Below are 27,970 nucleotides of genomic sequence, written 5' to 3' on the forward strand. Positions count from 1 at the left end.
TCCAAGTATCACTGTCAGCTCCTGTGCAGGTCATGCCTCTTCCACATTGAATGCTGCCAATAATTTAGTTTTCTCCCCCATTCGAATGCAGCCCAACTTCTGAGAACGACAGCTTTATTAAACAGAATTGGAATAATCCTGTGCAGCTTTTTCCAAACTTTGAAAGGAAAAATACAGCAGATACACAGACCCTAACCAGGGATAACGCAATCTATGGTAACCGTCTCGTTCTCCTACGCTTATCTTAAGTTCTTTTAAACGTACTTTCTATTGCCTAACCTTAGGTAATCTTTTCTAATCTATATTCCCCTTTTTCCTGTCATTCAAAGTTCACTTTTTTCGGCCACATAAAAATACATACATACAATATTAAGGAATGATATGTATCTCTCAGGCAAACTATCTTATCATCGAGTATGCGATTAAACTTGTTTTAATATCAGTTAATTCATTATATGATATAAAAGCCAAGAGTAAAGATCTCAAATCCGTTTCTTTACAGATCTTACATTTCACTCCTGTTTAAGGGGATTCCTTTGTACAGTGCGGCCCAGTGTATATGGCCATGTGTTTACTCGTACACACATAAATTTATGTAGATATAGATACATTACCTGTCTGTACATACGCATAGTATTAGTAGAACCCCAGAGCCACAACAATTAACAATTGAAAATGGAAATACTCGCAGATAAGAAATTTTTAATTACGCCCCGGCATCGATGCCGCACTGCCCCTTATCCCCTCATCGTACGCCCCGTTGCCGTTGCCATTGCCATTGCCATTGCCATTGCCATTGCTTTTGCTGCTGTTGCCTCATTATATTCACCGAACGAATGGCCACAATTCCAAATGGTTTTTTGCATTTTTATTTCCCTCACATCTATTTCTCCTCGTAGAGAGTCTATAGAGTCTATAGAGAACATGTACAGTCCTAAAATTTTAGTATTTACATTCCAATAGATTTGCACCGAGTGTGGAAAATATAAAAAGCTAAAGTTTTCACTTAAATTTTGATACATACTTCATATTTAAAATAAATAGTTTTCGTATTTAAATTAAATATTTGTATACTTAGATTAAAAATATTTCCTTGAAATTTTGTATACTATTTTTATTTTATAGTGTTATATATTTAGATTAAATATGGGTCTTATTAAAACGACTCTTTAACACATTCTTGTTTAAATCAATTTAAAACCCGAATATTTAATTTAAATATGTCGCATCCACAATTTAAAAATACAAAATATTGATATTTGTATTTGTATATAATATTATAATTTATAGATCCATCGGAATGGGATAGCAAGCCGATCAAGGAAACGTCTGCCTTCTCTAAAAACAGTTTTCCCCATTAGATAGGTCGCAATGAAACCTGTGTAATGGGTATCCTCTAGTCGGTAGTAACTACTTTTTTTGTTTCATTCTCATTTGGGGTTTAGTTGCTTTTCTCTGTTTTTGTGTCGTTTTATCTATGGCCGGCTGTGGGGGTACACAGTGCTCAAATGTTGGTCTACTTACTGACTCATACGCATACGAGTAGTCGAATAATCGAAGTATCGTACTACTTACTCGGAATTACACATAGAGGCCCGCACAAGGTTCGCCCACCAACATCCCCCCGAAACCGAACTGGCGCCGGCACCGTCACCGTCACCGACAGCTCCCATATCGATGTGCGATAATAAAGTTGTTAACATATTGTTTACACTCTCGATTTGATTTAACAGTTAATCAAATAGAATTGATTATATTTGAACCCTCTCTTCGTTGTTCTCTCTTCGTAATTGTTGTAATGAGAAAATCCGTTTTTATTTCAGATATTGTGTGGACTTTAATACCCAATATATCGTAAATAAGGTAAGTCCTTTCAAATTTAAATAAAAATCGGATTAGAAGAATGGTTACAAAGAGATCTTAAAGATTAAAAATACAGCTGATACAGTTTTACCAGTTATACCAGAATGGTATATCATATTATATATTTTATCTTTTATCTCGTTTTGTGGGTGGTCTATTCATAATTCCCATTATCTCAACTCACTCTGCACTCATCTCTCACTGTCACAGAGGGCGCGGGACTTATTCAAAACACAAAAAACGTCGGTAAGGCTCTTAAGACAATGCCATTGATCAATGGGCATATCAGGGTGCATTAGCACTCACCACACCAGAGCTCTCAGTCTGTATGTGGTTTCGTGTCAAACAGTTGGACTTAGTTACTTACCATATGGATTAGGCCAGAACTTAATTAATTACTATGTCAGCAGGCGATTATGGGAACAGTTCCAATCTCTGTCTGGGCAAGAGGTAGTATTTTTCTTACAGATTGTCTTCTGATTCATTTAACAAATTCTTTAACTTAAGAAAAACCTTGATGCTGGGACTTACAAAAAAAAGATAAATGTGAAAGCGCGGAGATCCTCTGATAAACAATAAACTTAAACATATTTTACCCAATGGACGCTGTGGGCTTGCTGGATAATGCTGGGTCCATAGCACTGGCACATGACATCCTAGAGCCATTTTGACCGTCCCCAAAAGGCATCATGGCAACCGTGGAAATGGTTAGGAGGCAGGTCCACCCATCAACACAAGTGGAGAGATTTGACTGGTTAGGGCAATGCTGAAAATGCGAATGGATGCATAAATGATCGGCAGAAAGGACGGGAATGAGAGAATGAAGACCACATCTCGTTGGTTTGCAACGACATTCTGAAGCCATTCAAGACCGATTTGGAGAAGCAGAAGATTTTGAATGATTGTTTAACCCTGGCCCGTCTGGTCCATCTGGCCCGTCTACTTGTTGGCTACGAAGCAACGATTCGCCACGCGTGCCGCCCTCAAGGATGCCGCCGGTTAGGTCTTTTCCCTGATATTCAGTCGTTCTCCGAGCCAAAGATATTGCATTACACAATATTTTTTGGCTGCACTTTAATTATAAAATTATCGAAAGATTATCGATAAATCGATTGTTGCACTATCTCGATTTTGATAAAAAAGCTAGTTTGTATGGCCTGCAGTCATTGTTAAATGGGAAACTTGTTGGTTGTCCAACGGGGTAAGGAAAATCCTTTTAATGTTTGTTTCTTTTGCTTTTGCTAGAGGGAAAACTGGGAAAACTCTTGAAACTTTCTTTTTGTTTGGTTTTTAATCATTTGTCATCGCATTGCACTGAAGTTTTGCTATTGTTGTTGTCGTTGTCCTCTGTGCCCTGTCTGTTGCATTGTGGCCATTGTGGTGGGGTTGCGTGTTCATTGACGTCAGACACCTGAAGGGAGGGGCGGGCCGGCAAGCAGGCAAGCTTGTTGCATGTTGCACGCACACACACTCATAGAGAAAAACCCCCCGTATTTTGTGTCCAGCACTCAAGTAAGCAGGTCAGGCCGCAGTTCGCCAAGCGAGCGGTTCTTGCGGTTTAACTCACTTCGAAAGCAACAAACCACCCACCCCCCGAGCAGCAGTAGTACCTCCCACAAACCCACCAGCAACAGCAGCAGCACCACCACCACCCAAACCCATCCAGCAAACCCCCAAAAACTCGGTCAGCCTGCGGTTTCCTTCAAGTTTCCTCTGCGTCACCATAGTCTCTGTTATCGAGAAACGAACGACCTTCCGACCGACCGACCGTTGCATAATGCGCACATTTGTCGTTAGTTGAAAATTGAAATTGATTTTTATGAGAGTTCTGCTCTGCTCCACTCCAGTCTACTCTGCTCTGCTCTGCTCTCCTCGGTTCTACTCAATTCAGGTGATGGCCACAACGAGGAGACATCCATATACGAGGGCTGCCCCTTAAGTAGCTGATATCTTGCCCCTAAACGAAGAATGTGCCGCTTCATTGGTGGCAGACACAACAGAGAATATTGGATACAACACCCTTAGCTACTCAGGATCAGGATCAGGATTTGGCGTATGGTAATTGTTAGATTCATAAATATATTCAGTGTCTACTTCGCAATAACTATTTTAATCAGAAAGGGATTACATCTCTGCAAGGATTCCCATTCGATTCCATTACATCTCTATAAATGGGTCGCAGTAACAAGTATTCCTTAGTAAATATATCGTTTATATCTCTCCCCATATCTTCTCCTTAAAAATCTCGCCTTGTATCTTTTTTTTGGTGGTTGCTCATATTACATCCGAGAATCAAACAATTGGGGATTTCATTTTCGTACCCCTTGCCCCTCGCGCCTCATCATCCACAGAGACCGCGTCTCGCCTCTCCTGCCGCTTATTGATATTAAAAGGGCTGGTCGTCGCGACGACCCACCAGTGTGGTGTGGTGTGGCTTGGTTGCTTCTTGACTTGCTCCACTAATAATTATTGTTATAATTGCAAAGACCGCGCGAGGAAAGGCAAACAAATTTACAAAACTGCCAGCCCCCAAGTCGGTCCATCCATCCATCCATTCGTCTGGCTGGCTGTCCATTCGCCAGCCTACCCCTCCTCCACCCACTGTCCACCCGCAGTGGGAAAGTCTGTCAGTTAGCGCCTCAGTCGACGGCACCAGGAAAAGTCACGTTTTGCATTTTGGTTTCGGTTTTGTTCAGAACCTGAACGGTCGCGTCGCTTCTTCCTCCGCTAAATCTTACTTTCTTGCTTGTCCCTCGATGCGCTGTAAATGACATTTGATGATGAGCCGGGAATATAAGTTGGCAAATATATCAAACACAATGTCCTTATTTCGTTCTTGAGGTGATTCTCGAATAAAGGTGTCGATTTATGGTACGATGAAATAAAACGTCTGAAATAAGAGACGAAACAGAAATCAAACAGTTTATTTGGTTATACATATAGTATTCATAAATATGAATTTCGGATAACCTTATTTTTGTAGGAATATATCGAATGGAATATATCTTATATGCAAGAGCCACTTCCTTCAAACTTCAAATATATCTAGAAAATAAAGAAGGAAGGGAATTAAATACGGATTTTTTCAGATCTCGATTCGAAGTACTCATATTATCTGCACTCAAAGAAAAATGGAATTTTGAAAAGAGACATACCGATATTAAAATTAAATGTTCGGTTTTTAAATAGAAAAAAATACTGAAAGTCAGTTTAATACCATATAATCAGGCAGGCTCCGTTTTTCATTTACTCTTGCGGAAACGTTGCGTTTCGTTTTCGTTTTGAGGTTCTCCAGTTTTCACATTTTTTTGCTGTTTGCACCAAAACGAAAATTTTTGTTGCCCTGGCCAATTTTTTCCGAGCCAAATTTGAGATTGGGTTAAAATAAAATTATTTATAAAGAAAGCAAAAGTTAAATTACCCTGATATATGTAGGTGTCAAGTTTATGTTAATGCACCAATAAGTCATTTATTTTTTTCCTTTTGCACGGAAATGTATTCGTTGTGAAAACGGAAGCCCCAATTTATGTGTATTCAAAAGTAAAGTAAAAGTAAACATTCACTTTAGTGAATGTGAAAAACGGAGCCTGGCTGAATATGTATGTATATTCAATTTGTAGGGAATATAATTAATTGAAATATATCTATTTTAAATATGAGGGCCCATTTCTTTGGGTGTAACTTTGAATTACAGAATTATCATGAATTACTCATATTTTATTTCATTTTTGTTATTTCTCTAACCATCTAGGGTATTCCAATGGTATTTACCAAATACCAAGGGTATTTGTACTTCCTGCTCTTTTCCTCTCTTTTACTTTCTTTATCACTTTGTTTATTTTTGTGAGCTGTTTGGCGCACAAGAAATTTTTTCGTGTTGATTTTGTAAAATACTTGTTATTTTTTTGTGTGTGGGCGGCTGCCACATGAGAGTAGAAGAGTGTTCATCACGGAACAATTGATATTTATGCCATATGATAATAGTGGCCCTTGTAAGAGGCCCTGCCTCTTCTTCTGAAAACATTGCGTATGCACAATTTCTACACCACAGGAGATGATTTTTGATTGCGACATTTGCTGCAAAGGATTGAGGCACCGAGGGGATGTACTCAAAATGTTTTGACTTTTGTGTGCTCCCATCCAACGCAACCTGTGACACTCGAGTGTCCACTTGCACTTGCACGCACTTGCAACCAATAGTCCCATCAGGTTTTCCGTATCCAAAAACTATAATAAGTCAGACGTCAAAGAGCGTTCATTGGAATTTCCCCCTTCCATACACCCATACGAGGCAGCCCTTTGCAAGGGAACGTACGTTCTTTTGAATTTTGAATGTCAGTTCTCACGAAAGCAAACAGGTACTTGCATTCGCATTCTCCTATTCCTGTTCAATATACGGACTAATGAACAGTTCCGGCGAAATTTGGTAAAGGCTTTTCAGCAGAGATATTTATGCATGGGCGTTTACTAGATTTTCTGTTGTCTGCAAACGACAATTTTAAATTTTGTTTGATTTATTTGCTTATTTTACTATTCAATTCGATTACTTATTTTTATTTTTTTTTGACTCTTTGTCTCTCGTGCAATGGAATAGTTTTTTAAATAATGCACCCCGATAAAAGTAAACTGCCTGTTTTTTGCATGCCTGTACCCGGTACTCGTAGCGTTTAGTTATACATATATTAGTTTTGTTTTGTTTTGGATGTGTGTAACACAAAGGGAAGCGTTTCCGACTGTCTAAAGTCCTTTCTGATCAGCATCGATAGCCGAGTGTGTCCGTCCTTTTTTCATCGGCTCCGATACAAATTTAGGCGCTTTCGTGCACTTGCGCATAAAATATATTGTATAGGTTACATAAATCATAAGCTCACATAATTACTGACTGAGTGCCGGCTATAGTACATAGACTAATAGCGAATGGTTTTTTCTTTGAAATTGATAAGACGATTGATTGCAATTTCTTAGAAAAGCCAATATTAACATGGAAAATTTATTGTCAGCCTGCGTAATCAGACTCGAGATTCTATCAAATCTGTAACTTTCCTCTCCTTCTTTAATTTACATTTTATTCACTTTCTACGAGTTTCTGAGCTAGGTATTTTTTGTGTATGAGTGAGTTTATCTATAAGCATTCTACTAAAGAAATATCCATGTTTAAAGGATAATTTCTAATTAGCTCCACAAAAAGGATATCCGAAAGTCCTAATAATATTCCCCTTGAACAGCCCTGCAACCAGTGTCACCTGCCGCTTTGCTTTATCATTCTTTTTGTAGAAAATTACTTACACAGCCCCAAAAAAAAGAATAACAGTGTCTATTGGGAGAAGTTGACAGTCCTCATCCGATGCTGAGGTCAATATCCAATGATGATTCCTTATTAAAATTCTTGTAGCGTATAAAAAAGTTAGGTGGAACTTTTGAGTGAAATGCCATTTAATTTGAAAGGCAATACAAGAATGGTACTAAAACTGCAAAAAGTGTGACTGGAGTTGGGCCAAAACAGTGACTGAGACAAAAGGTGATTACAGGCAATGGCTGTTAAGTAATCTGCGTACACCCACTGTATCCACATCCAACGGAAGGGGGAGTCGCCCTTGCAGACACACACACACACACTTAAATGTATTCGAAACCAATTTTGGGAGTTTATTTGAATGCAGAGTGCAAAATGTTGGCTCACGAAAGCGGCTGCCTGATGAAATATTATGCCAACAACAATGACAGCATTAATTGCCGACACAATTTAGGCCATACCACACACAGATGCACATACACAGATACACTTCCACATGCAGATACATAGATACGGGAGTCTACATATATCTGAACTAATTCAGTCACATTCAAGAAACAGAGCTGTGACGCAATGCTTGATGCTTGTCACAGGACATGCAAAAATGTATTTTAATACATGTCAATGTTTCCAGGAAATGGTGGGTAGGGGGAGGGGCGAAAATATAGTACGAGTATATATTTTCCCTCTGTGTATAAGTGTGTTCTGGTCCATGTTTGTTAATTGAGTTTCTGCCATCAAAGATTGGCTTTGTTGTGGTTCTGACAGTGAATACTTTGAATCCTTTTCCCCCAACCCCCTCAAAAAAAAAAACACCAATTGTTCAAACATACCCTAAAACATTTCTCTCTCCCTCTCTCACACAAATAGTTGAATTCTCTTTGCCCCAAAAGTGCTGCTTTTGTGTGGAATGAAAATGAAAACGAGGGGGAACGTTGTGAGACGCGGCAAAGGCCGCGGCTGTACTTCTATATTCTGTACTCATTCAGTATACATGCATGTGAGCTTATTTATATAAAATATTTTATATGCCGTTTTGTATCACTGTTCGCAATAGGGAAAATGGACTTTTTGCTAAAAAAAAAAATATAAAAATCGGTCGAGCCGGTAAAATTTGAATACATTAGATTTGATCTGTTTCCATTTGTCCTAACATTTTTTATTTACACCTGTCTCTTTATCTCATGAGAGCGCGCAACCTGGATGAGGAAAAGTGTGGAAGGCTTTGCGTGGCCACTAAAATTTGATTTATTCCTTCTGGCTATAATAATGATACGATCTGTTCTAATCGGTTTTCTTGTATCTTTAAAATTGTGGATGCCACAGATTTTCGTTATTTGTGGGGGCGGAAAGCGGCGAGGCGAAATTTTTAAATTTCACAGGAGTCCAGATTCAAAATTTGGTTGATTTAGCTTTTGTAAACTCTGAGATCTAGACACTCAGACAGACAGACAAGGCTTTATGCGTTCGGAAAAGCGTCCTTCTGGGGGTTACATACATCCACTTTCACCACAAATCGAACATGTACTCTTCGATTACCGGACTTCATGAAAACTTGTAGGTGAATCATTTTAATTGTTTCACTGGTATATCCCAGAGTGGGATATAAAAAGTTGCACTTTTTTCAGGTTGTTTTATGCAACACACTGCCCCCTGCCGCACGAGTGTTCGAATGTGTGAATGGAGTTAAGTAGAATGCAATTCCTGTCGTGTGTGTGTGTGCCGATTAATTTTTTAATTTGAAAACTAAATTTAAGCATTTGATGCACAATTTTGTGACTGGGACTGGTTTCTAATGAATCTAGAGAAATCGTGTGGCTTGCTGAAGTCCATGGTTACGACAAGCTGAGAATCTCAATAGATATAATCTTTCTAGGGCAGAGCTGAGGCCAGGTGACACGTGGATTCTGTAGAGCCGATGACAGCACAAAGCATTTTATAATCTGTTTCCGAATGAAGGTATTGGCTCAAAATACAGCCAACTGGTTCTCTTAAAACACTGTGTCTTTAAATTTTGCCATCGTATAGAAATTGCGAAAAAAACGCCATTTAAAATGACTCCTGTAAGAGCAGCTTTTGACATTTCAATTAGATTTTGTCTGATCCTTGCAAACTGTCCAGCAAACTGTTGCCATCTTAACAGCATTCCCTTCTTTTGTTCTTAAACATAGTTTGTTCATAATGAATATTATGTTTTTTCTTTGTTTTCAGTCGGGTTTTGACATGGGTAAACATTCGGCCAAGTCAAACATTTGCTGGAGTTTAATGTTCATTGTGACCCGTGCCCCACATGCCGCGAGAAAACCCTTTTTATTTGAAACGACCCGCCCCGCCACGGCCCCTGGAAGGAAGACACACACAGAAACTGGCCTTGTTTTCCATTTCCTTTTCTTTTTTAAGTTTTTTTTGGCTGGGACTGCCTTTGGCTCACTTTCACTTTATTGCCCTGTGAGCCATATATTGCATCAATCTAAGCCAGTCCAAAGCCCAAGCAGGCACCCATCTACCTTCTACTCGGTGGAAACACTCACACGTAATGCATTTTTAAATTTGCATGGTCCCCACCTTTCCCGTACCTCGAAACCCGTAACCCGGTCGCCTTTAACAATGGCAGCTGTTAGTGTCTAACTAGTTAGTTAGTGCCACATTGAAGATGGTTGCCGCACGCGACTCGCCTGCCAAACCGTGTACTACCGACCGCGCAAATCCACTGGATAGTAGGATACATGCCCACATCCTACATCCTATATTCTCCATTCTCCATCTATAATGAGCAGCATCCTCTTGGCTCTTCTTGTGGGCGACAGCTCTCGGGTTCAAGTCAATGCCAACGGGGAAACTCTTTCGGGAAGCGACATTATGCATATCAAAAAGAGAGACATAGCGCTGAATGCCACAACGATGGGGTGGATGGAGACAGGATGGAGACAGGATGGAGGAACCTTTGCCTTTGTCTGCTTCTTTATGCATCTGCTGTCAGTTGCATCCACTATGTGAATGGTATGTGTTGGGCGAGTTTTTGTTGCACTGCGGGGAAGCTTTAGAAAAGGAATCATGAAGATACTTTTTTCATACATTTGCATTATATTTTATTGGTCATCTAGTTATTTAAGTTAGTTATCCATTTTATTTTTCATTCCCTAGTCGAACGTTCCAATCAGGTACCGTAACTGCAGTTTCCCAGTATCCAGATTTCCAAATTTTTGTTTAAAAAATCAAAAATAACACTTTTTTTTTGGTTTTTTTTAATATAAATTAGATGCACCACTTTTATATTTGTATTATTTCAATAAAAATAAAAATAAGACTTATATTTAATTTTTATTTTAAAAGCTACAAATAAGAGTTATAAAAGTTAAATTAAATATCCCTTTTTGAACCAAGTGGTTTATTACCACACATATTAAAATATTCTTGATTTATGACTCAATACTTTTCGAATATTGAATATTAAGGATCCTACACCACATGGTGTATTTCATTTAACTTTTATTTTTGATTTTAAACTAAAATTTACGAAACAACTCTTATTTGTAGCTTAAAAAAAAATGAAATGATTCTTTTTTTTTACTTTTAGTGAAATAATAAAAAAAGTGTTATTTCTCATTTTTATTGACAAAAAATCATAACAATTTTTTGGAAAATATGTTTTTTCTGTAATCGCTAGATAGTTAAACATATGAATTTTAGTGTATTCCATGTTGCCGTAAAATATTTCCTTTTAACATATTTAACGTTTAATCCCAGCTTTCCTCAGCTTTTCCCTAATTTCCCTACATTTCCCACTTAACTGACCGATCTTTGATTGTTTTTTTTTCAGTGTGGTTTGCCCTCGGGGTGGTTTTGGGATGGTTCTTTTTGGTGCCAGCGATTGCATTTGTTGCAGGCGACGGTTGGAGGTGCGGGGGCAGGGCGGAGCGAAGAGCAACAACATTGCACTTTGACTATAACGCTGTTGCATTTTACTAGGTCAAAAGTAACGTCACCGCGTACCAAAGGTTGTTTCCCTCTCCCTTCCTACCACATCTCTTTCTAGCTTTTCTAGCCATCTCTTTCCGTCGTTTTGTATGTGTTTTGTGTGGTGTCAAACATAAATATGGCGCAAAGGTGAAACTGTTGCTGCCAAGTGCCTTCTCTGGCTACGGTTACTGGCTTCTGGCTTCTGCCTCCAGGCTCCTTGCTAACTGCCAGACATAAATCGGTGTCTTTGTGTGCGTGTGGCGTGCTAAATTTCTTACACGCAAAAAGACAGGGGTGGCAAGTGGCCACCAAATAGCTAACTATTTCTAATTGGAGGTCGTTGTGGGGCTTGTCCTCGCTGCTGCGGCGCTGGCTGTGACTGTATTCTGGTCGCCGCCGCTCTCTCCCATAATCATAGCGTTAAGACTCCAATTTTCAACGGAATACTGAAGGATTTTGGAAAAGGTATTGCGAAAAGGTATAAAAGGTATTGCAATCTGCTAAAGAGACTGATCAGACTCAGACGGAAATATGCTCAGAGCTTTCTTTTAAGCCGGAATTCTCCTACAGCTTTGTAGAGACTTTATATGGTTATAATATAAATAATATATCATATAAATAATTTAAATTTATTTAACAATTTTATAGAATTTTGCAAGCCAAGCTCTGTGGTGTTTAATGGAGTTGTTGTTCTGCTGTATACACTTATAAGACTGACTCTCTTAATGACGCCGAAACACAAAACTAGATTAATTTCATAAAGCTTTCGTAGGGTATATGTACTGTTTAGTATGGTGTAGGTATAGTTTAGGGGATTCTTAATACTACTAGTCAGATACCGAAAAAATTTTTTTTGGGACGATGCGTGTAGCTAGCTATCAACTTTACTTATATTTGGTAGAGTTGATGTATAAGTTGGGCTTGGAGTAGACGCGTATCTCCTCATCTACGATAGCCAGCTCCTTGTCGATTTCTGCCTTGCGGCTGCGCACCCGCATAGTCTGTGAGGTGATGGGCATGTGATTTAGCTCACTGATGAGATCATCATAGCGCTTCTGTGCGCTGTTCAAGTGCCCAACACGATCCTGATTCGCGTGCAGACTAAGACCGGCAAGCTCCTTGGTCGCAGCCTTTTCGCGCTTCTCCTTCTCCAGCTTGAGCTCGCGGCGTTGGGATGTCATGGACGTAGTGCTAGCATTTGATGAAAAACGGCTGCGGCCACTGAGCACAGACTCCTCATCCGAAGCGACTTCAGTTTTCAAATCAATTTGCAACTCATTCATGTTGAAGCGACTGTGCTGTTGTTGTTTGCCATTTGTGCGAGGTGACAGCAGATCCTCGTCTTCGTTTTTATCGTACCGACTGGACTGTTTGTAGTTGTTTTCGTATTTATTGGTCAGCTCACTCAGCATAGGTCCACCATCAAAACTGCATCTAAAAGATAAAAAAAATGGTAAATTGAGAAATGTGTTTCTTCTGCTTTCTCTTCTTACTTTTGCAGGGCTTTTGTAAGAAAGCGTTCATCGGTGATATCCTCTGTCTGTATGCCGATGCTTGTGGAGCTGTGTTGGATGCCGCAAGAATTGCAGCGCTCTGTATAATTGTCCGGCGAATGTACCACATCTTTCTGTGGGTTATAAACCACAGGATTGCGCTTTTCAAAGCCGCCATAGCGTTGACCAGACTCTGGAGCGCCCACACCCAATTGGTAATGCGAGCGAGAGTTGTTGCGGTTGCGTGTCATACTGGTTTCCCGGGTGCTTTGTCTGGATACCGATACTGGAGGGGGTTTTCCTCCTTTCGATTCCCGTACCTCGGGATCCGAGCGACGCATAGGTGTCGGCATCCATGCCGGACGCACCGGCTCCTTCGCTGCTAGTTTTTTACTCGTTGATTTTTCCAGGGTGCTCAAGCTCACCTTATTCTCATTGAGAAAATTGCGGCCCCGAGAAGATCGCGGCACTGATGAAATGCTTTTCATCGTGGGTGTCGGGCGTTTTGATATGTTTGACATTATCCGACGACTGTATAAGTACCACTAAGTACAGTACGGAAATATGTATGGTACTAGGAAAAATGTAATATTTTGTTTGTAGTTAGTCGAGCTGCGTTGTTGAATGCTTTGAGTTTTTCTTGTTTACTGACAACTATCGAAAGCACACTTGTTTTTTAATAACGTAACGTCAGGTAAGTTTTTTGGTGTTTATCTTTCAAATCGTATGTTCAATTGTTGTCATTTTTTGACTAAATATAGTGCTACCTAATACAATATATTCAGGCATCAAAATTAATCTCTTTACTTTACTTTTTCCTTTTATTACTTTATACACTGCCGGTTTTTTAACAAAATAATAAACTTTCTTACCAGCCTACTGGTTCTTTAGTCGGTGTTCGGCAAGTCCGTAAAGTCCCAAGCTATCACTGCCATTCCGAACCCAACAGTAAATAGAAGACCACCAGATACTGCCATCGCAGGTACCAGGCCTGTGGTGCCAAAAACAACTGGTGGGGTCCCACCAATGCGCCATGGTTTTATCTCACGGCTTGCCCGGACCTCACATCTAATGATATAGCTGATTTTATACAGAGAAAAATAAAAGCCATCGCGACCGCTTAAGTGTGGAGAAATTTGACTTCTTTCATGTTAGGGAGATAGCTTAAGACAACCGTCTCCCAAAGTGCCATCCTCATCTTCCCGTCCTCTTGCCACCCGTCCATAAAACCAACTTTTGTAACCTATCAGAGGCTTACGTAGTAAGCTCAGCACTCCTTTTCGGGATAGTGTCGCATTTTCGTCCCACGCTATTGTGTTTACCGAGACTTACCGGACATTCTTAGTTCTAAAGTGTTGTCAGGTCGGCGTGCAGGAGGGGTTCTGATTACAATGCTCTCAAACTCTCAACTTCACGTCGGAGCAGTTCACAGTCCACGTTCAAGAAGAACTGTAGTTCCAGTGTGTAAAACTGATTCTTTCCGCCAATGCTATCTTTATTACTTGCTCCTATATTCCACCTTTTTCTGATAGTTCAATTTACGAGCATCACCTGTCCGCTTTAAAAACTGTTTCTTCCTCGCTATCAGATAAAGATCATATGACAGTTCTTGGGCCTTCTTGGCCTTAACTTGTCATGTACTATTTGGTCTTCGGTAAATGGGTCTCACTCCAAGGCCTTCCGCTCAGTATACCTGAAGAAGCCTAACATCCTACTTTCGAAGTGTCGCTCGATATAGGACTAACTGTATTGCATCGGTCGGGTAGGCTATCTGAACCGCTTCTTTCGTAAAGCAGAGCTTGCGAAGCTTAATAACCTCACTAGGCACACACACTTTTTACAATGTACTTTACCTATTTTATAATTCCTGTGTCCCGCTTTCTTGTCCAATTAGATCTCAGCCTCCTCACCAAAGAGTTATCCAGTCTAAAAGACTTAAAATCAGGACTTGTATAACAAATTTCAAGAAGTTGGTTCTCCTTATTCTCTTTCTCACTAGGTAATAGCTCGGTCAAATTTCTCCCTTTCTAAGCAGTTTTACAGCTTCGTAAACAGTAAGCGTGGAACAGCCGCACACCTATCCTCGGAATACGTGTAGGGGTCATGAGTCGACTTTGTAAGTGTTGGAAGGTGCCTTGCCGATCAGCTGCCTGGACAGCTGACCGCAGGATTGACAATTATCGAAATCAACCGAGGTCAGGGTTGCTTAATTTTGAAAACCTAGAGGGCGTAACCTCCCCATGCAAGAGTGCATGCAAATGTCAAGTGGCCAGAGCAGGTTTCCGGCTTCGATCTTTCCTGTACGACAATCAAGCCGACGAGACGGGTTTTTTTCAAACAGTGAAAAGTTTGCCATCCGCGCCGAATTCCACTAAATAAAGTCGAAAGTGTGTACAGTGCCGGAAGGTCTATAAGTGTAGCCGTTTTCTGCGGGAGCAACCTCTTCTGTTGGCGTTCAAAACCAGAGAACCGCCAGAGGCTGGATTAATCTGTACATCCACGGATATCGCTGCCACTGCGGTAAGATAAATGTCGATCCCCATTCTCCGGACGAATATCTAATAGAGGTAGCTCGTATTTTTGCGCAGCAAAAGATTTCCTGCGGAAATTGCCGACCAGCTCCTCGGGAAGACGCCGCCTTACGCGCCCCAGCCTAGCGCGACCCGTGCTAAGGCGCCGTAAGGCACCCCACGTTTGCGGCACCAAAGAGTGACCAGCAAAGTGGAGTTCTTCGACCCGCCTGGAAATCGCAGGCGTCAGCACACTGGCTCATCGCTTTTCCCGGATCCGCCGAGAGGCTCCGTAGATTCCACGTGCCGCATCAACAAGCGATTCTCGTTGGCCGCTCCCCGTCCCCAACCGGCGCCCATGTCGCCCGGCGAGGAGTGTGTGCTGACAAAACCAGGCGCATTCGAGCCTTGCAACGCTAAACGTTTTTATAAACTTTTAAAGAAAATACAATCTACCGTTCCCGCTTCCATAGAGCCCTGTATTGATAGAGTTTCGTCGACGTATAATCCAGATCTCAGTCCGTGTTTAGAAAAGGCTCATTAAAGCCGGTGTTAAAGAAAATTATAGCCCGAGAGCAGCCCTGCAGAATTAAAATTGATAAATACGCTCTTCGGACACCGGATATCAGTTTCCAAACTATCAGTTCCAAAACAAACAAATGAAGTTCCTAAGATTTAGCTTTAAATATTAGTTGTGCCCGTTCGAATTAAGAATTTATATAAAATATTGAAAATAGATAGAGGAAATTGTGAGAAACCTAAGAAGTACCAAAACAGAAAAAAAAAAACAGAAATTTATTGGTTTTAGGACTAACCACGCATGAGGGAAACCAAGGGTCGCGAAAACACTAATGTAAACGAACGAAAGGATAACGTTCTATTTCAGCAGTCGCCGGAAGATCGATCTTTCGCCGATGTAGAAGCATGACTGCGTGAGTAAAATCCTGCGACTTTCGTTTGATTCTAGTGGGTGCGCCCGATCCTAAGCTCTCAAAAAAAAAAAAGATAATAAGACTCGAATATACGATAAAATCGCTAAGGAATAGCTACAATCTTACACTTTCCTCACTATATCACATATTGCCAGTTGTATACAAGCAACCGAATTAAAAGAAAATAGAAATGAATTTGTGCCAGGAATACCCTGTTAACCATAAGATAAACCTTAATTATTAACTCCACCTCACCTCACTTTATATTCGCCTCAGAATCCTCATATACATATACTCGCTATAAATCACTAGAATTAGAAAAATATGCCATCAAAGATTATATTAGTTTTAACCGTTTCTCGAACAAATATATAATGGAATGGAATAATGGAATAAAGATACGAAAGAATGAACTCTGTGCCGGCGTGTGTGTAACCGCGATCTAGCTAAAGGGGCCATCTGAAACTTCCAGTTTTGAGGAAGATGGTCATAGGTTGGGTGGGCAAAATGAGCTACCACACTGACATCCGTGGGATAGCAACCGATATCTCCTCCTCTTTCTCTCACTCTTCACTCTCTTTCTCCTTTCTCTCTCTCCCTTCTCTCTCGCTCTCTCTCCCTCTCGCTCTCTCTCCCTCTTTCTCTCTCTCTCTCTCATCTTCTCCTCCCTTCTCTACCGCTCTCTTCACTATTCTTTTCGAAGCGTTTTCTTTTATCTTTTTTGTCGTTCTACCGGTAGTTCTAGCACCGTATAGTCGCAGCACGCTCAATTCTTAGGAAAAAAAATCCTTAAAATTATCGCGTGATAGTGTTGCAAAATGGAGACGATCTGCACGCGCAAAACCACCACCCCCAAAGCCGACGAGCTAGAGCCGGAACATTTAAAGCGTGCCCCGCCTTTGCAGATCGCCCCTCCTCTCCGTCTAGCTTAGACGAGCGTTACACGTTACATACGTCGGAAAAAAATGATCAGGCAATAGCCGATCTAAAATCTAAAAGCTACTCTGGCCAGCCGTACCCATACGATTTACCAAGGTCGACCTGCATTTTCAGCCCTCTGCTTCATGATCTTCGAATAGTTAGGCCAGTGTTTTTCTCGGGACCAGAGCGAGTTCCCGGCTCTGTACTCAGGTACTGCTCCGAGGATCTGTGTGGACCCTTGGTTAAACTATTCGCCCGTTCCATTCTTCTTGATTACCGCCGATCTAGAAGAAATCGTTTATAATTCCTCTCCCTAAGAAAGGTAGCAAGTCTGACGCATTCCGCACGTGCAACTTCTCTGCAAATCACTTATATCTTCAGCTCAGTATGGATTTATAGGGCGGCAATCAACTACCACAAATTAATTAGAGTTGGCCCCCTTCATCGTTAACGGCTTTCAAGGAAACTTATATTCGGATGTTATTTACACCGACTTTAGTAAAGCATTTTACTCTGTAAAACTTGACCTTTTAGGGTTTCCGCCCAACCTTCTGAGATGGATTTCTAGCTATCTTTGTTCCAGGTCTCAAAGAGTCCTCTTCAAAAACTCCCTTTCCTCACCAGTGAAGGTGTTTTCGGCAGTACCACAGAGAATTATTAGATCTAGAGTTATAATATAAGCTAAACATTTCTGAACACATTTCTACCATGGTAAATAAGGACATGGGCGTGCTTGATTTTATAAAGAGGTAGTCAAAGGAATTTGATAGCCCTTATATAACAATGACCCTCTTTATCTCGCTAGTCCGTCCGATTTTTTAATATGGCTCTTGTGTATGGTCCCGCAGTAAAAAGTACTTAATTTTGTCCCAAATAGTGCCTCAGTTCTTCGACTGATAGTGTGGTGGATGTGGAATAGTGTAACACCCAGAAGGAACAGTTTCTGTGATATGTATCACACTGAATCAATTTGATTCAAAATTTTGGCACGCCACCACAATTTTGGGTGCACTCTCCTTAATACGCGCTTAATATCCTTCTGCTCTCTCTGACAAACAATCTTCCCCGTGTAGTGTGTGCCCCGTTCGGAGGGGGAGAGATATAACGGCTGTTGTTGCTGTGAGAAGGGAGAGAGTGTTGTAGCGAGATGTAGCGAAATACAAAACACTACACCTTGAGCAAGACATCCAAATTTTTGACAAGCTCCTTTTGATTTAAATTTCTGAGGTCATATATTTTTTTTACTTATTTCTTTTGTTTCTTTAATTTCTCCGTGCTCCATGCTGCTGTTGCTAAAATATCAAGATCAAAACAGTGGAAGCATTTCTATTGATATACATCCAAATGTTGAGGGGCGATTTTTAGAAAAATTCAGCCTAATTTAAATGAAAATACGCGCAGAAGTAACGGTCGCTAGGGGCCGCAGTTAATTTAATTTGAATTATTTAATATAAACGATTAAAATTATTTTAACATAGTATGTACATAAGTAGCACAAGATGGCACGAAAAAAGTTTTGCACCACAATTAACAAGTTAAGTTTTGTCCAATTTCGGAAGGCACCAGATCAATACGCACAAGAAACAAACTAACAAAATTTGAAAAAAACTATTTTTATAGACATTCTAAAAACCCCAGAATTTCTGATCGATGTTTTACATTCACTTTTTCTTTAAATTTACAACATCGATAGCAAACAAACTCAAGAAAAAGTTTCCCGACAATTTAAAATCAACTCGTAGCAAACCTTTCTGGCCTGTATTAAAATCAACTAAATATACCAGCAGCTTTCCTGACCAGGTTATATGATAACGTATCATTCAAAACAGATTTAGATTCCATGACATTTTTGAATTTTTGCCAGAATATCGTCCGTTTGGCCCAATAAGCACTAGTGGAACGAGGGGGAACGTTGTGAGTTGCTGCGGACACCGCAACTCTACGGTTATACCCGATACTAAGTCAGTATGGCTCTCCTCCGGCAGACGCCGCTAATATTTAACGACACGACAAAGAGTGCGTGCGAGAGAGACAGAAAATCAGTCTGAGCGTGACGTCGGGCGCTGCGTAGCCACTGCAAATTGATTTGTTCCTTTTGGCTAAAAAAATGGTCTGATCTGATCCAGATTCAGCAATCTAATAGATATGGTCATTATCTATGATTCTGCGTTTTTAGTTTTCTCAAATCTGCAATATTGTGGATGCAACAGATTTTCGTCCTTTGTGGGGGCGGATGGGGGTGGGGCGAAATTCTGAGATATACGTTTTATAGTGACATCTTAAAGGAGTGTGTGCACCAAATTTGGTTACTCTAGCCTTAATAGTCTCTGAGAATTGTGGTTGCCTCAGATTTTCGTCCTTTGCGGGGGCGGAAGGGGGTGTGGCGAAATTTGGGCAGGAAACGGTCAAGGTCCGATATCACAGGAGTGTGGATACCAAATTTGGTTGCTCTGGCTTTTATAGGTTCTGAGATCCTTGAACTCATATTTTGCAATTGGCAAAACCGACCATGAAACCTGTGTGTTAGAGTGAGACAGAGCGAGAAAGAGTGAAATTGTTTTCGTGATTCTGGCTGTAATAATTATACGATCTGGTTCAGATTTTGCACTCTAGAAGATATAGTCATCTTCTACGATTCTTAGTTTATTATTAGTTTTCTCGTATCGTCGAAATTGTGGATGCCACAGATTTTCGCCCTTTGTGGGGGCGGAAGTGGGCGGGGCAAAGTTTTGAAATATTTTTGGAGCAGTGACATATCACAGAAGTCTGGATCCAAAACATCGTTGCTCTAGCTCTTATAGTCTTTGAGCATTAGGCGCTGAAGGGGACGGACAGACGGACAGACGGACGGACGGACAGACAGACATGGCTCAATCGACTCGGCTATTGATGCTGATCAAGAATATATATACTTTATGGGGTCGGAAACGATTCCTTCTGGACGTTACACACATCCACTTTTACCACAAATCTAATATACCCCAATACTCATTTTGAGTATCGGGTATAAAAATGGAAACAAGTGCTCCTGACAAGAGCTATCAAAGCTGAGGCCACAACGGGATCACTATATTACCGCTTGTTTTATTAAGTACCTTGTGAAATTTATTTTTGAAATTGCAGGCATATTATGAACTATTTTTTAATCGTAAAAAACTTACGAATTGCAAAACCGGAGCATGACTGTATTAAGAGTCTGAAGCAATCATATAATTTCATTCGTGATTTGGTAAAACTAGTATTTGCTAAAAAGAATCCCCAGAAACTTGCAAGAAAATTAGCGAAAATATGCGCCAAACCATTTTCTGAAACTGTTCAACTGAAATCCATATGAAAGACTATTAAGCCTTGAAGCAAAAGCCACATATTCGTACATAGGGCTCGACCTAATTGGCCAATTGGAGTGCAGATACTCGTGTTTCGTACCTTTTGACTACTCAGCTCGAGCCAAAATCTCTTCATTGGCCCGTGCAAAAATGAAGTGCATAATAAGGATGGTGTTCCGCCTACAGGATGTGCAGAATACGCATAATAAGCAATATTGAAGGCTTCTGCTGGTCCATAGATTTTGTGTGGCTGGGGAAAATGGGCAGGAGCAACAAGCTGCCTATTCATTCAGTGCACACGAGCTATGATTTTTTTCCCCAATTGGTATTCTATGGCATTTCAGCAGATTTTGAGGCAGCTGTTGTTCTTTCCCAAAATACCAATGCCTACAATCCACAGGTAGAGGCCAAAACCTGTTGCACGGCTTGTGGTTGCGCTGCCAGGGGCAAGGGCTTATCTCTGATTGCGGCCCCAAGGCCCTATGGAGGTAAATGTTGAAGATGGTTAGCAGTCCCCCGAGGCATTTGCGGTTGGTCATTTGGCATTTGGCATTTGGCATTGACATTGGCATTGAAAATTTACTTAGCCGTCACTCAATTATTGGAACTCTATGTTTTTTGCTGTTGTTGTTGCGGTTGACGCTTTTTTGTATGTTATTTCCGGCACGGCCTCCCCTCCAATTAATTGAATCGAAAATGCACTCATAGGAAATTCAACAATTTTCACCGGCTAACTTAATTAGACCGCCATTAAAGTTGCAGGAGATGCCATAGACAAGCGCCATGGACCAGGACCACGACCAAGGCCATTGTCACGGCATTCGTGTCCATCGATAACGAGTGAAAGTCAAAGGCCAAAAAAAAATATACAGAGAGAGATGTGGCGAGGTAGAGAGGTGTCCCGGATGACGTATGGAGGATGCACTTAGCCTTGCCAATAGCCAGATTTCACTCTTCCCACTGCCAAAAGGTCAAAAGGGAAATGCGAAAAGCAGACTGCAGGATGCCCGCTTATTAAATTTGCCTAATGGAAAAGATACACAGGACACGACACTCTTAGCAATGAAGTTGGAACTAAAGCGAACGAAATAATGTTTGATAAATGTGTAGATTTGTAGCGTATACTCGTCCAATATATCCTGGCATGATTCTGGTGGATCCAGGATAACCCAAGGTCACGCAGCCCAATATTCCCAATATGTCATATATTATAGCTAGTGGTGCTGCAGTAAAGTAAATCACTATAATTGTTTGTTGTGTGCACTGCCCACTGTACCACACTGTAACACATATATGTATGTACATGCATACATACATGTAACATACATATGCTCCCTTACGGCAGCAGCCTATGCAGCGTCTCGCGTCTTCTTCATTTCTTTCTTTCGCCTTCTCTACCGCTCTCTCAATCTGTCGCGCTCTTGTCGAAGCCTCACTTGCATTAGGGTAGGGGCAATTCGGCCGGCTGCCGTTGAATTAAGCCTTGATTCAGCACTCACTTCTCGCACTTGGCATAATTGATCTTTAGCTGACACAGTCTTGAACCGACCACTCGCGTCTTCAATCAACACCATCTTGAATCGGTCTAATCCTCTATCGCTATCAAATCCGCACACCTTTCGCCTAACAATCTTCGCCTTTGAAATAAATTGATCGCAACATACGCTGATGAAGAAGTTCAGTAGCTCAGGTATCAAAGAGCACAAGATTTGAATTCAATCAAAGAATTCCAATTGAAGCCACTTTTTAAATGGGTTTTAATGGAATTTTAATTTGGAAATTGATGTCCAGATATGTAGCAAGTCCTCTTGACTATATACATATGTATATCATATGGTTATGGATCCAGCATCATGGGATTACTCCGATAAAATCACTCGAGATCAATAAGGGCAGAGGTGTTCGCTCTTTGGTCTTATGTGACTAATCTGATTCTGGCTTAAATCTGCCACTGGAATGGTTGATGTTTGTCGTGGCACAACGGGGCGAGGGCACCATGAGAGAGAAAGCTGAGAGACGATGTGTCAGCCATCATTTGTCATATATACGAGTATGTGTGTGCGCTGAAAGGATGGCATGATAAAATGGCCGCTTAGCCACTGTCAACAGCCCAGTACAGTAGCACGCCTCCTGCATGTGTGTTATACGTTTGTATCTGTGTGTTGTACTGACTGACAATTGAAACAGTGACGAGCAGCAAGTCTGTCATGTAAATGTTGGCTTTTTATACCCGATACTCAAAATGAGTATTGGGGTATATTAGATTTGTGGTAAAAGTGGATGTGTGTAACGTCCAGAAGGAATCGTTTCCGACCCCATAAAGTATATATATTCTTGATCAGCATCAATAGCCGAGTCGATTGAGCCATGTCTGTCTGTCCGTCTGTCCGTCCCCTTCAGCGCCTAATGCTCAAAGACTATAAGAGCTAGAGCAACGATGTTTTGGATCCAGACTTCTGTGATATGTCACTGCTACAAAAATATTTCAGAACTTTGCCCCGCCCACTTCCGCCCCCACAAAGGGCGAAAATCTGTGCCATCCACAATTTTAAAGATACGAGAAAACCAAAAACGCAAAATCGTAGAGAATGACCATATCTTTTAGACTGCGGAATCTGAATTGGATCGTATTATTATTATAGCCAGCATCAAGAAAACAATTTCATTTTTTCTCGCCCTGTCTCTCTCTAACACACACGTAGCATAGGCGGCTTTGCTTAGAGTAAAACATTAGCGCCTAGATATCAGAGACTATAAAAGCTAGAGCAACCAAATTTGGTATCCACACTCCTAATATAGCGGACCGAGACGAGTTTGTTTCAAAATTTCGCCACACCCCCTTCCGCCCCCGCAAAGGATGCCAATCTGGGGATATTCACAAATCTCAGAGACTATTAAAGCTAGAATAACCAAATTTGGTATCCGCACTTCTGTTAGATCTCACTATAAAACCTTTATCTCAAAATTTCGCCCCACCCCCTTCCGCCCACACAAAGGACGAAAATCTGTTGCATCCACAATATTGCAGATTCGAGAAAACTAAAAACGCAGAATCATAAATAATGACCATATCTATCAGGTTGCTGAATCTGGATCAGATCAGATCATTTTTATAGCCAAAAGGAACAAATCAATTTGAAGTGGCTATGCAGCGCCCGACGTCACGCTCAGACTGATTTTCTGTCTCTCTCGCACGCACTCTTTGTCGTGTCGGAGGAGAGCCATACTGACTTAGTATCGGGTATAACTGTAGAGTTGCGGTGTCCGCAGCAACTCACAACGTTCCCCCTCGTTTCGGCTTTAAATTGGCATGTTAATAGTAGAGTTGAAGGCAGAGTAGTGCCCAGAGTTCAGGATAGAGTTGAATGTAACTCGAGGGTTCAGAGTTTGTTCAGCGTTGGGTCCAAATTTCTAGCCATCGATGGTACTCCCGATATTCCTGACCTCTTTCCCATATCGATGTCCATCAATTATATGCAAATAAACGATAGAATCCAGATTGTCGCTTTGACATTTGAGCAACAGAAACAGAGACAGAGAAATAGCTATAGAAAGAGAGAGAGAAATAGAGATTGTTATTTTTACATACATATGTACTTTAAACGTTTTGTGTGTTGAATCAACATTCAGTCAATCAATTGACTTGTTAATTGTTTGGCATTGCCATCAATTTCATTTACAAACTTAGATTGTAAATTAATTAGATTGCATCAAACTCTGTGCTTGTGGGTTGCGTGCTGTGGTTGTGTTTGCGTTTGTTTGGTCGCCTCTCAATAATTTAAATGACCTTTGATAAATATTGTATCCCACAACATACATCAAAATGTTCCAATTTTGTATTTATATGTTATTATGTAGTATATTTATATGAAGTATATGTAGTACAATAGTTACAATGGAGCTTAGAAATATCATAGAACTAGAAGTAGTTCTATACAACAGCGTTCCTTTCTAAATATTCTCTCAACGACTAGACACGATCGACTCCAGCTCACAACCGCGCTCAGAACAGGTATCGATATATGGGTTTCGACTGGTGATCAGAAGCTTGGTATATATAACTTGTACAGCTTCTAGTGTGCCCCTTTTGTTGCCCGCCAAATTCAAATCCCATATACACATGCATGCATAGTTGGGTGTCGAAAATGTCCATTTTAGTAGTACTTTGTTTTTGGAAAATACTCATGATAAAGCTAGACGGTGAGATAAATATAGTAGGTTCTCGTTTGGCGATCCCTGGAATTATTTCGAAACTAAAGTCCTGTATTTCCTTCTGGTGAAGATTCCAAATGCCATGGCATAGTCTCCAAAGAATGGAACGATCGACTGTTCTTCCAGGACCTCTTTGAGAACACGGGTCAGCACAAAATTTTCCCCTCCCAACGCAGACATATTAATCGAGCTTTCTGGTCTTTCAACCAATTACTTTCAGAAGGCGTTCGAAAAAGAAAATGTTACCTTCATATGGATGGTGAACTTTCGTTTTAATACAAAAAGACTTGTAGTCAAAATTCTGCAATAGAATATCTCTCATTCTCATTACGAGCCTCATTACGTTCATTGTCGTTAAAAAAGCCTTATAATTTACATTAATTTCTGAATCATCTCCTCTGAAAATGTATGAACATAATTTTATAATATGAAATATTTAATAAAGAAAACTCGTAAGCAAATTAAAATAGTATGAGATCAAAAAGATGAATATCTTCAATTCTGCATAGTTCATTTTGTTTTTATACCCGATACTCAAAATGAGTATATATGTATATGGGTATGGTTATGGGTATATTGGATTTGTGGTGAAAATGGATGTGTGTAACGTCCAAAAGGACGTCTGTCCGTCTGTCTGCCTGCTCGTCCCTATCAGCGCCTAGGGCTCAAAGACTATAAGAGCTAGAGCAACGACATTTTATATCCGGACTTCTATGATATGTCACTGTTACAAGAATATTTCAAAACTACGCCCCGCCCACTTCCGCCCCAACGAAGGGCGAAACGCAGAATCGTAGAGGACGACTATATCTTCTAGAGTGTAAAATCTTAACCAGATCGTACAATTATTATAGCCAGAATCAAGAAAACAATTTTATCCTCTCCCGCTCTGTCTCTCTCTAACATTATATGGTCGGCTTTGCCTATTGCATAATGTGAGTTCAAGGATCACAGAGACTATAAGAGCTAGGGCAACCAAATTTTGGTATCCAAACTCCTGTGATATCGGACCTTGGCCGTTTTTCTTTAAAATCTCGCCACACCCCCTTCAACCCCCGCAAAAGACGAAAATCTGTGGCATGCATAATATTGACGATTTGAGAACACTAGAAACGCACAATCATAGAAAGACCATATTTATCAGATTGCTGAATCTGGAGTAGATCGGATCATTTGTATAGCCAAAAGGAACAGATCAATTTGCAGTGGCTAAGCAGCGTCCGACGACACGCTCGGACTGATTTTGTGTGTCATGTCTGTGTCATGTCGTTTAATATGAGCGGCGTCTGCCGGAGGAGAGCCACACTGACTAAGTTCGGGCATAAATGTAGAGTTGCGGTGTCCGCAGCAACTCACAACGTTCCCCCCGTTTTGAATGGAGTTAAGTATCGATCGCGAACGGACGTTTTTCATAATTCATAATAATTCTTCAACAAACAAATAAATTGGCTTTTTAGAGAGATCTTAAGGAAAAACTTGAATCAAGAATCATCTGTTTTATAGATAAAAATTGTAAAGGAAAACATGACGATAAAAATACCAAAAAATATCGAAAAAGTTAACTTTTGCTTATTTTATTATGTTTTTAGATCAAAGTTATTAAAATTACATTTGGTTAAATTAGTTAGGTTTCATTCAATTTAGAAAATAGTATCGAGACAGAAGTATATGGAAATGGGTTTAAATTATATTTTAGTTATTTGGTCTCTGTGGACTTTTCCACGGAAATGAGAATATACGATGAAGAAAATTAATAAGCTCAATCAATTTTGAGTGACCTCTTTCTAAAGTAATTTAAATTGTCATGCTTTTTCTTGATTTTTTTACATTTTCTTCGTATTCCGTAACGTATATTTCATATTTTGTAATACAGTTTAGGCCCGCTACTCAATACTGGTCGGAGTTTTACTCTCCTTATTTTCCCCATAGTCAGTCGTTCCGTCAACTTGAATTTAATTATTATTTGCAATTATTGACTTTGATTTGATTCGATTTGATTTGATTGATTTATCGCTGGTGCACAGTCACAGTCGTACAGTTACAGCAGGTTACCCTTAGCCGATAAGATACCTCTCGGAGACCGGAGTGTGCCTTAAGTTTTGTATTTTCTTCGCTTTTTCGATTCGATTGCAGTTGGCGATAAGCCGATTCACAATTGACGTGATTGACACACTCCACTCTGTTCGTCTCTGTCGTCGCTTCGGTATCTGTTTTCCTAAATTTTTGTAGTGTGTTTTTTCGCCACTTTTCAGTAATGTCGATGTGTGTGCTGCTACCGTTTCGATAATGGAATTGATGGAGTGCCCGTCCATCCAGACATTTATTGATGACACAACTAAGATACTTGTAGCTACTTGTTCGCAACAATATAATAACTTACCGGAATTTGAATCTGTATCTAAATCTGCCACAGAATCACATTTAAAATGGGTGTTTCCTGCAATTTGAAGTTTAAATTTCGCTAACAAAAGTGAAACTTGAGTTAATTGCTGGCTCATTTAATAACCCCGCTCCCAGCCATTATATCCGTCTATCCGTCTATGCGCCTCCCTTTTTCCCCTTCATAGCATCCATTCTCCACTCATTTGCTTCCTCTGGTACTTCCGTTTTCACTTTATTGACATTTCTAGAGCTAATATTTGGAATGAGACGGCAAGGTGTCGACCGCAAGACACTTGGTCTACTACGTTAGGCCGCTTAGACTCGATTGATACCTATTGACACCTATTAAAGATTCGCAAAGTCAAACCACTTACAATATATATCTGATCTTCTTCTATCTACATTCAAAGATGACAAATACAAATTATCTGGTTTTAGATAACCAAAGAAGTCAAAAATCGAAATGAGGATAATGGAAATGCAACAAATATTTAGCTATCATCATTTGCTACCAAGTGATGAATCTATCACTATGGATCTATCACTAATCTACCACTGGCTATCCTTTAGGCAAGGCATATGACAAAGAACAAAGTGTGGCCTTATTTGAATGTTTTAAGTATTTGCCAAATCCACACGCAGCTTCACTCACGCGGGCACACACACATTTTCTAGGTGTAGGAGCAGATACATACATATATATACATATATCCAGGAGCAGGAACGACCCCACTCAATGGAGATTAAAGGGGTTCTCTTTTACGGTTTCATAATCCGAGCGGAAAACGCTTGAAGTTGTAACTAGACCGCGATATTTCATGGAACCCAGCACCACCAGCACCCCCTGGACCACTGCAGTGCACTGCCCCCTGCATAGTTGTGTGGATACTTCTCCTTTTTTAGGGAGATACAGGATACTACGTTGGAGAAGGGGCTCCATCGGCTTGTCGCCTTCGGCGGAAATGCCATTTGACATTTTTGCCGCTAACTTCTCCCTTTCGCTCACACTCTCCTCTGCTTTGAGTGTGCTGTGTGATGGTGCTGTGATTTGGCATTTTGTCACATTAAATCTTGTTTA

The 27,970-nt window shown here is 40.5% G+C and overlaps 2 protein-coding genes across 2 annotated transcripts in view; one reads left to right on the forward strand and one right to left on the reverse strand.

Annotated features, from left to right (window-relative positions):
* The window catches only part of LOC6602603 (high affinity cGMP-specific 3',5'-cyclic phosphodiesterase 9A), a 152,562-nt gene that overhangs the window by 9,783 nt on the left and 114,809 nt on the right, over nt 1-27,970 (forward strand). The window contains exon 2 of the mRNA XM_026990237.1: nt 1,824-1,863. The gene's annotated coding sequence lies outside the window, so the exon portion shown is untranslated. The remainder of the gene's footprint in view (nt 1-1,823; nt 1,864-27,970) is intronic.
* LOC6602601 lies at nt 11,725-13,203 on the reverse strand. Its single transcript, XM_002027564.2, has 2 exons — nt 12,610-13,203; nt 11,725-12,550 (listed from the first exon to the last, which is right to left on the reverse strand). Exons 1-2 carry the CDS (start codon nt 13,128-13,130, stop codon nt 12,001-12,003), a joined length of 1,071 nt encoding a protein of 356 aa, XP_002027600.1. The 5' UTR covers nt 13,131-13,203; the 3' UTR covers nt 11,725-12,000.

The sequence above is a fragment of the Drosophila persimilis genome, unplaced genomic scaffold (assembly GCF_003286085.1).
Source record: "Drosophila persimilis strain 14011-0111.01,24,50 unplaced genomic scaffold, DperRS2 tig00000520-arrow-pilon, whole genome shotgun sequence".
NCBI lineage: Eukaryota > Metazoa > Arthropoda > Insecta > Diptera > Drosophilidae > Drosophila > Drosophila persimilis.

What these genes read in the sequence shown, in the direction of transcription:
- LOC6602601 (XM_002027564.2), bottom strand. Translation starts at nt 13,130, where the DNA reads ATGTCAAACATATCAAAACGCCCGACACCCACGATGAAAAGCATTTCA. An exon ending in CTTACAAAAGCCCTGCAAAA is followed by an intron (nt 12,551 to 12,609) that starts GTAAGAAGAGAA and finishes TTTATCTTTTAG; the next exon opens with ATGCAGTTTTGATGGTGGAC.